At 47.6% G+C, this 10,336-nt stretch overlaps 1 protein-coding gene across 1 annotated transcript in view; it reads right to left on the reverse strand.

Moving 5' to 3' along the window:
• Positions 1–2,579: 2,579 nt before the first annotated feature.
• Positions 2,580–10,336, reverse strand: part of SSH2 (slingshot protein phosphatase 2) — a gene marked incomplete at its 5' end in the record, with an annotated part of 237,752 nt that continues 229,995 nt past the window's right edge. The window contains 1 exon segment of the mRNA XM_014582926.2: positions 2,580–8,049. Within this exon segment, the coding sequence (XP_014438412.1) occupies positions 5,992–8,049 (2,058 nt within the window).

Here is a 10,336-nt window from a genome sequence, read left to right on the forward strand (position 1 = left end):
TTTTTTGGAGAGGTTTTTGCTACAGGGTGCGTGCACTTGCCTGAAAGACAGAGAGACAGAGAGACAGAAAGTGAGAAATCACCCCCCAGGGGGGGATGGCCATGCCGCAATCCCTTCTCCTCTAATCTCCTCTCAGGATCTTGGGCACACACGCCCAGTGTGAGTTTAAGCCACCGGGTCCGGGCTCGAACCGTGGTTGACTACATGGGAGTCCAGCGACATAGCTATTATGCTAACTGCTGGTTCCATGACACATTTTTTTTTTTCATAGACAGACATAGACAAATACACCCTGACTTTCCCGATGACCTAACAGAAACGTTTCAGTGAGCTGACGTGCCCTGCACTGAAAGCTTGTTAGCTCTATCTCACTAAAACTCGGAGAGGTCACAACAACTGTCCCAGACTGGTCACTGCAGTATGTTGGCAGAGGAATTTGGGGCCCTCTGCTTATTCATTCTACTAACATTTAGGTGGTGACTGGTGAGTGCCTCTTTGATCAAGTAAGTTACCAGCTTGGTCACTTGGTTGCAGCCATGCTGTCTGAGATATTGTTTAATGAGCCTGTCTCCTATCCAGTCTTACTCGGTGCAATGAAGAAAGCTCTAATTTCCCCCTAAAGATTAGTTGTCTCCTTAGGATGTGCTGGACCAGGATCAATCCATGAGAACTGCACTTCTTTTTTGAAATTAATTTATTTTTGTCATAGGGCACATGCACTCACCAGAGACACAGAGAGAGGAAAAGTGAGACATCATCCCCCTCCCCCACCAGGGGTGATGGCCACACCGCAATCCCTTCTCTTCCATTCTTTTCTTGGGATTCTGGGCATGCACGCACATGCGCCCTGCATGATTTTCAAGCCTCTGGGTCCAGTACTTGAACCACAGGCAGCCATGTGGGAGTCCAGCACTTTAACTACCATACGACCTACTGGCTGTAGAGAACAGCACGTTTGTTAACAGTGGGTATCCTCTTCCAACTCTCCACCTTCTCCATTCCCCTCTTCTGCACTTGACAACACACACAGTGTTTCATCTTCAAAATAAAAATTTATTCAGTCTGTAACAAGAACATTGAATCTGCACATTTGCGCACAAGTTCACATTTAAAAACAGCGGAGCACGTTGGTAATAAAAAAATCTATGATACAAGTGGAACATCCCAACCACCAGGAAGATTAAGGAAGGAGATGAGACCACTCTATATTCTGCTTCAAATGCCTCAAAAAGGTCCCAGAGATTCCAGGGAGCACCTGCTTTATTTAATAAAATGCGAGCACAAAAGTCTGGGGTGGCCTGGGGCAAAGGTAACAGTCAGAGGGAGAGTCTTCTGGACTTGTCATGTTTAGAACAAGTCCTACAAATAAAGTAGAAAGAAAGAAAAAAAAAAAAAGGCACCTTTAGCTATGCCAAGCAAACCAAAATCCAACAAAATATAAAAACCAAACAATTCCCTGTGGGCTTACTGGTTGGGAAACATTTGGGGGCCAGTTTTCAGTCTGGGTCATCAGTGTGAGTTGAGTCCTGGGTAGTGGCTTTGCACATGAGCACACACAAGATGCTGCCACCAGCGTGGCTTGGAGGACACAGATGGCAGCACCAGCCACATACCTCTCAGGGCTCTTCGAGCTGATGACGGATGATTCCAGTTTAGAAATCCTGTCCTAGATCTCTGGGGCACTGAGAAAATGAGGCTGGTTCTCTTGTTCATAGCAGGAGCCTGGCCCAATCACCCTCCACTTATAGGCTGCAAAAGGACAGAAGCACCTTGCTCTCCATGGCATCAGGGAACCCCAAATCCTGGAAGAAGGGTTAGGAGTGTGCAGTTTCCTGCCTGGGCGGCAGGACGTTTCCTAATATGGATGAGTTGAGGCAGCAAATACACTTATGTCTAATACATGCCTTGCATCTTTAGTTTGGAAGAGAAAACGAAGTCCAAGATGCTTTTAAGTTGGATTGGTGCTGAAACAGCTAAAATTTCATCTTGTCTACCACCAAAAAAGCAAAACAAAATTAAAAACGATACTAGCCATTCACCATTACAACCATCACTGTAGGACACATCATCACTGAGATGACTACTTCCACAGAGTGTCGGTGGAGTGCAGGACAGACGCAGGTCGGTTCCAGGATTTACCCGCTTACCCACGAAGGCTGACCATTATGGCATTGCTCTGCATGAGGACTTACAGGACAGCCAGGGCCTAGGTGCCTGGAGGACTTGAGTGGTCAACAACACGATGCATATTTTAATACACTGTAAACAAGGTATCCACAAATAGTTGTTCAAAAAAGCCAAAGAATGGCTTTATTTAAAAAATTTAAATGCCCTTAGAGTGACTTTTTGCATAATGCTTTCTTAAGGGGGGAAAAAAAAAAACAAAACCAAGAGACTCCCACAAAAACATCTTTACCAAACATGCCTAGATCACTTCAGAACTGAAATCCTCAGATGAAACAGGTGCAGATTTCTGTTAACTGCTATGTCCTCAGCAGTTCCCTGTAAGAAGCTTCAGGTCTACCAAACACCTTGTCTGGGACCCACGAGGAGGAAGGGACCTCAGAGCCTGGGGGCTGTCATCCTCAGGCTGCAGTAGTTCCCAAAAGGAGGAGGAGGGAAATACCAGCTGGGATAAAGGTACAGAACCAGGAAAACACTAGCTACAGAGCCTGATGAGGCTGAGATGCTAGGAATGATCCCAAACCTTTAGAATCAGAAAGGCAACCAAAATGCCGAGAGATGAGTCTTCCTACACTACGGCATGATGCGTCTGCTCTAGTGCACACTATTACTAAGCATTTCCAAAAATCAAGAGAGGCCTGAGCTTTCTCTCTTACTGACCAAGTCGTCATCAGTACAGCTCAAATCCCGCGTGCTCCTGGGCCTCTTACCCAGGTATCAAAATGTTAACTGTTTTATACACACACACACACACACTCTCTCTCTCTCACGTCCAGAGTAATTCAGATTCAAACTATGGTGGGTGAAAGAAAGGAAGGAAAGGAGAAAGGGAGGGAGGAAGAAAGGAAGCAGGCACTGGGCCAGAGCTCAAGGTTTTTCCCGTTCATTTCTGTCAATCCACCACCTGCTGTCCCAGGGCCGGGTTTTCCATGACCAGGACAGGGACACAGGCATTGCAGATTATCGAACAGTCTGAAGAGAAGAAAGTCTGAAAAGTCCTTGAGAGCTCGTTATGCACCTCCCCTGGACATGCACAGCCACGTAAGTAAATCAAGAACACCTAATTGGGGGGGTTTGAGAGGGCTGGCAAAACCACCAAAACCACTTGGCATGGTTGAATGGCAGACCCTGTGTAGATGATGTTTATTTAGGAAGGTAAATTAAGAAAGAAAAAAATGTAATTAAAAAAATCAAGAAGGCAGAATGAGACTATTTCCTCTACTTTTCCTCCACTCCTTAAAAAAAGCCTCCCCCCCCCATAGCATCAGAGGGTTTCCTCCTCCTTGCTGTTATTTAAACAGGGAGAATGAGCATTAAACACGGCGGCAGGAGACAAGAGGGCGCAGTGCAACACTGTGGAAACAGCTTGTGTCGTCAACGTGTGGGGATATCGCCAGCCCAAGAGGTGACTGAGTGGAAGCCACGCTTAACCTCCACGCACATCCTCTTCTCTCCACCCCTGCCACAGTTTCCTGTCCTTTCCCCATCATGTTGTTTGGTGGTAGAACTGCTTCAAAAAGACAGGCAGTTTAGATAGATAAGGCCTGGAAACCCACAAGCCTGTCTCAGCAAGCCTCCTTACACGGGCACATACCATCTAACAGAACACTTCACAACACGTCAATAGTCGGGAATCACAAAGCGCATGGGTAACACAGGTGCACACTGGGAAACTACTGAGGGCCAGCACAGGTACACAGAACTACTATACTATAAAGACACTTTAAATCCGCCTCCCGGCAGTGATGGCGGACCATGGCTCCCATGCGGCAACTGGATTCACAGCTCCTCTTGAGCACTACGAAAGGCCTCGGTCCGCCTTTTCTGTATCCTTTGGGTCACCCTACCTGCCCCACCAGGCTTGGGCCTCTGATACCATCTCGACGGTCTGCACCTGTGTCTTTTTCCTCTCAGTGCCGTGACGAACCAAAAACCTGTCTCGAGTCTGTACTCAGTCCATTCTCAGCAATGTGGATATCAACCAAAGCAAACAGGAAGCAAATTTGCAAACCTCTTCAGTTTTGATGAGCTGCGGAGGGTGTTTCATTCCAGGCTAAATACGTGCTCTGAAAGAGGCTTGTTTATGGCAGATGCTCTTGTATTAAGGATCCCCACAACAGAAGCAAAGCAACAGCATCCTAAATGGAGTCATTATGGGCACTTGCCCTTGGCCGAGACCTCCCCTGCGGCCTCTCAGCCTCCATTAGAAGCTTCCACTCTGGGCAACACATCTACACTCCCTGGCTGTGGTTCAACTCCTGGCAAACGAGATTCAGGGATTGCAGTCTCAAAGAGAAATCGGCCTGTGATCTAACGGGAGCCTCCTGGGGTTTCTCTGAGAAGGAAGTTACTAATGCATAATTTGGCAGGAGCTGGTGATTAGAAGTCTCCCTTTAAAAATTAAAACTACTGTCAATATACTCTGCAGATTCCTATTGACACCCATGAGTTTTATTTCAGGTGTCTTTGTGTATTTTCCAGTTGCAACTCTACTCCTTCCTAAAAAAAAAAAATAATAAGTCAAAGAGACTCTACAACCTTAAAAACAAAACATTGTAAGAAAGTGACAACATTATGTACATAAATACTGTGTATAAACTTTAGAGAAATAACAAATCTTCCAGAAAAGGACAAAAGAAAATAAAACAAAAAAACTTCTGTCAAGTGTTAACAGTGATAATATAGAAAACTTTGCACTCAATGGAGGTTATACATATGTAATGTAACGATTCAATATAATCTATGAAATTAAAAAAAAATAACAGGCAGCACAGGAAAAACAGCACTGGGGAGGAAATTGAAAAGGAAAAAAAAGGCCATTAAACTCAGAAGGCCCACAGAATTATTCAAGTAATGGAAGGGTTAAAACCCTACATAAGTCTTCATTTTACAAGAACACATTGACTTTTGATTGCTGTTTTTCAAACTTGTCACTATTGTATTTTAGTTGGGAGGACACTGCATGGCACGTTTTCGGGAAAGGCAGGCCAGGGGGACCACTCGTACGAGTCCTACCAACCTAGACGTTTCTGGGCAGTGGCTTCGCCATCCCTACCTTCATGTCCTCCTCTCATTCCCATGCTTTCCTCTGTAGAAGACCTCTCAGATTTGATTTGAGGTTCCCTTTTAATACAATTTCAAAAATTATTTTTTTTGGGGGAAAATAGGATTTGCTCAGTAAATCTACAAAGCCAGGCCACTCTCATGCCTTTCTGTAATGATACACTCTGGAATACCACAAGAAATGGATTCTGGAAGGCCCCCTTTTAAAGCAAAGCAGACCCTGCCCAGCTCAGGGAATCCAAAGGGCCAGGCCAGGAGATAAAGGCTGAGCCCCCGCTGAACTCCCAGCCGCCCTTCAGCCTCAGGTCCAAAATGGCCTGCTTCAGCCAGGCCCAGGGGAGCATTTCCAAATCCGGCTTCCGCTCCAGCCGCCCTTCTTTCTCCTTTTCCCAATCAAGCATTCCTTTTCTCAGAGAGCAAAGTGAGGAGCAGGTGGTAGTTGAATGAAAAACAGCAATTTGCCTTTGATAAAGGTGTTCATTGAAAATGAGTTTTTTGAGGTTTGAATTCTTTAAAAATAAAAAATGATAAAATGGTCTTGCTGTCCAAGTCAATCTCGCATTCGCTCTCTCCCCTCGCAGATACACAAGCACACACACACTGAAAAACCCAAACCCTGCATGCGCCAGGAACAGTAAAATGACCAAAATATAAAATTAACCAATAAAGTGCATGTTCCTTACATATTACACCTGCCCCTTTTACAAACGTTTCTTTTAGAAAGTCACATGGATAGGCTCAGAATCACATGGTATTATAGAAGGGGTTGCTTGTCCGTTTTTTATCATTTGCCTTTTTTAGTCTCCTAAGTGGGTGAGTTCTGCCGTGTTGCTGACGGGGTCCCACCGCCAGCCCTGGGGCAGGGCCTGCACACCACAGTCCCTGGGTCTGTGGCGAAGGAAGGCCTCCTTCAGAACTAGTCAATTCAGGCCCTGCCCTGGGGAGCAAATGCTGCTGCTGACTGTGACCAAATTCTTTGGCATACTGCACGAGGGGCCTCTCCACTGGCTTGCTCTGCGCGATACACTCTGCTGTTTTGAGGTGCTCTACAAAATACTTGGTGGGTTCTGGGTTCTGAGGGGGGTCCTGGGCCTCTATGGTGTGCATGCCTGAGTCTGTTCTGATGAAGGGCTGAAGCAGTTGGAGATGAGGGCATTCAGGCTCCTTCTCTGGTAAACAGTCTTTGCAGAGGTCCAAGTACCCTAACTTGGCAAGAGAAGCTGAGCGCCTCATTTGAGGTGGCTTGGTGAACCCTGCCTGGAACATCACGCGGGACTCGATTTCTTGAGTGCGCTCCTTCACGGCAGGGCTGTGAGCGAGACCTTCTATGCTGTCACTACTACAGCTATGTGGGGGTTGACAGGCTACAGGCAATGGGTCCGATTTTTCCTGTAACTCCCCAGTATTGTCACCAAGCTTGCTAGTTAAACCCAGGCCTTCATGATGTGACTGGGAGCCCTTGTGTGTCGCTTCACCCCCACTGGGAAGGGGACCCGCCTGACTTTCTTTCCAGCTAAGCTGCTCGGCAGAGGGCTCGCTGTCTGTGGTGCTGCTTTGCTCTGTGAAGCCCTCCAGGTGAACCACGGTCTGGGGATGCAGGTAATCTAAGTTGGCAGACGGAACATGGGTTGTTCGACTGACAGAGGGTGCTGCTGACTCTGGGGCTGTGGATGGATGGTCGCCCCGGTCTTCCGGGCTGCTCAGCCTGGGTGTCGGGTCAGCAGAGCTGCTGTGACCAGGAGAGGGAGAATGAGGCAGAGGTAGCACTTGGGTGTGCAGAGAGACCTGGCTGAGGTCCAGAGTCCTGTTCAGATTTTCGTCCAGGGCACAGAGCACAGTGACACACTTCTCCACTTCCGTCCTCCTCAGTCCTTGCTCCCCGTGCTTGTCACCGGTGGCTGCTTCACCCTCTGGCCCCGTGTGATCGGGCGATGTGACTGTATACTCAATGATTTCTATCCTCTTGGGAAGGGACAGAGGGACTGCCTGTGTGTCAGACCCCTGGTATGAAATCACAGTCCTCTGTTCCTTCGGGGCTCCTTCCTGCTTTGTTCTAGGGTCTGACCCCGGGCACTCCTGAGGAGCTGGCGAGGGGTGGAACTCCGGCAGCCCTGGTGCTGGCACGGTGGCAGCCTGCTCAGGATGGGGCAGTGAGCCAGCCTCGGACCCGGTGCATTTCCCCCTGCTCCTGTTCAACTCTGGCTCCTTGGGGACAAAGGAATGTTCTGGGGTGGGCTCATCATTTTTCCCTCTGGGTGCCAGGTCGGACACAGAAGAATCGTTCTTCGAATTCTTGCGAGTGGCCGATGCAGCGCCAGCAGGGGCAGTACCATGGTGCTCTTGCTCCTGCCGCAAACGCTCTTCAAACTCCAGGGTGGCTCGCCTCACAGACCCAGGGCACCACTTGGCACCGGGGTGCATCCCTGGGCCCCAGAGCTCTTGTTCCCCCTCAGCTGGTTCCTCTTCTTCCAAGTCTGCAGTGGACAGGTGCGAGGTGGGGCAGCCTTCTGGATTACACTTCCCTGAGTCTTTGGCTAGTGCAGGCTGGGCTGCCCAGGAGCCCTCGTCCTGCTCCAGGTGTCCAGGTCTGCTCTCCGGGGTGTGGGCCCTCTCGAGGGGCAGCTCGTGGGCGGTGTTCTTCTTTGGTGTGTGGCATGGGTTGGACAGGATGTCTCCTTTCAGCTGAATCTGTCCAACTCCTTGACTGATGGACTCAATTTCAGTGACAATTTCTTTGACTGAAATTGCATTTTCTGAGTGAGCCTGCGTGAAGATTTCTGGGCTGACCAGTTCGGACATTACCTACAAAAGACAGAGTAATGAGATGAGTCTGGTGAACTACAGCCTTGCTGATTTTCTGATTAACCCTTTGATCCAGGAGAACCTATCTGGCTGTTCAAACACAAATCATAGCGTGCCCAGGACCACACTACACCTGTATGTTTTCTCAGACTACCACAGAAAAACCTGGGACTCATGGAGGCCAGACGCACAAAATCTATTACATATTTCCAATCTGATACCTTGCTCCACAATGAACAGCAAATAGCTTTGGATGATCCCATAATCCATGTTTTCCCAAGACCATTAGCCTGCAGGATTCGGGCCACGCCAGGATAAGTGAAACCTGTCCCCTCTGGCCTATCAACTTCCAGTTTGATCCTCGCTTATTCAAGGGGAAGAGTTCAATTCAAGGGCTCAGCGGCCAGGTTAAGGGGATGCCGTGTGTTAGGGCAGGAAGCTGGGGCTCTGATCTCTGACTTGCCAGCGTCCACCACACCCTTGCACACCTCTGGGCAGCAGCATCCCAGCATCCCAGGGCAGGGAGAAAGCACTCTATTCTGACCACTCAGCCCCCGGTTCACATGGCTCCTTCCGGGGAAGGTTTACTAGGCTTATCCAATCACATGCCTCCGCAATTTCTAATGCCTTAGAAATCATGACTCTGGGATTTTACTATTCTACCAAATTCCTAGAGGGATTTTGAATAAAGTCAAAGAAAACTGGCCATGCAAACTCAGGTTCTACTGTAAAAGAATAAGAAATCTAAAATCTAGAAATGGCCTATAGATGCTCTGAAAGAAGTACCATTATGACTATCAATCAACTTTGGTCATTTTTTTTGGTTGTTGTCTTTTGAGAGGTTTTTGCTATAGGGCATGTGTGCTCGCCAGAAAGACAGAGACGGAGAGACAGAAAGCGAGAAGTCACCCCCAGGGGGGATGGCCATGCCACAATCCCTTTTCCTCCATTCTTCTCTTGGGATCTTGGGCACGCACATAATGTGCCTGGCATGAGTTTAAGCCACTGGGTCCAGGACTTGAACTGCAGTAGACTACATGGGAGTCTAGTGACATAGCCATTAGGCCAATTGCTGGTCCCAATGAACTTCATTAATATTTTAATGCAAGCCTCCAAAATGCAGTATTTCCCAAGAAATTGTCTTGGTATTTCTTCTTCAAAAGAGAGTCAGGGCTGGGGACCAGCAGGTTGCATAGTAGTGAAGGCACTGGAATCTCAACGTGGCTGGCTGTGGTTTGAATCCCAGACCTGGCAGCTTCAAAATCAAACCAGGCTGAGGCTGGTAGGTGATGTGGTGGTCAAGGGGGCTGGACTCCCACACGGCCAACCATGGTTCGAGTCCTGGACCTGGCGGCTTGCTTTCTGACTCTCTCTCTTACTCTGTCCCTCTCTGGTCAAATTAAAATAAATAAATGAATGAATAAATAAAGTGAAATAAAGTAATTCTTTAAACAAAGAAAATCACATCAGGTACATATGTGTGTATGTACCAAATCCCAGGAAAATAGAGAAGGGAGTGTGGTGTGGCCATCCTCCCTGAGGGGGTGATTTTTCGTTTTCCCTCTCACTGTCTCTGCCTCTTTCTGGTGAGTGCACCCACCCTATGGCACAAATCTTAAAAGAAAAAAGAAAGTGTCGGGACTAGTACAAACTCACAAGGTCAGACAAAGCTCCGGAAAGTCTGCCAGGGCATAAGCAGAGGTAAATTTGCCAACAGAAGCCACAGTGGGCTGGTGTGTGCGCGGGCCGTGGAGAGAGTGCTCATGTGACCGGGACTTGGCAGAAAGGCTATTTCTGTCAGCACTGCGACACTCATGGGTCCAAAGGGAAGCTCATGCATTCTGACTTCCCAGTAGAAATGAAAAAGAGACACAGCTTTGGGGGCGGGAAGGGGACAGGAGGAGAGGCTAGAATTGTGTTGGGGATGTTGAGGAGAGACAGAACAGATGAGAAATGGACAAGGAGTTAAGTTTAAGTAGATGGACACAGGTGATGTCAAGAATCTCGTCAGCTCCACTAAAATCACTCAGAGACGTTTGGTATGCTAGAGTGAATCTGTCATCATTTACTCCCCAACTCTTACTGTATTGTGTAGACCTAAGTAAGATACCTTTGTTTATAAGATTCACCCCAATTTCAGAATTGTCAAAATGAGAATAAGAGTGAGTGTCAGAATTGATGACACACAGTAATTCTTTCTTTGGTCTGATATGGCTTCTTCTCTCTCTCTCTCTCTCGTTTTTTTTTTTTTTTTTTTTTTTTTTTTTTTTTTGGGGTTTTTTTTTTG

Source organism: Tupaia chinensis, unplaced genomic scaffold (assembly GCF_000334495.1).
Source record: "Tupaia chinensis unplaced genomic scaffold, TupChi_1.0 Scaffold143921_1, whole genome shotgun sequence".
NCBI classification, from domain to species: Eukaryota; Metazoa; Chordata; class Mammalia; order Scandentia; family Tupaiidae; genus Tupaia; species Tupaia belangeri.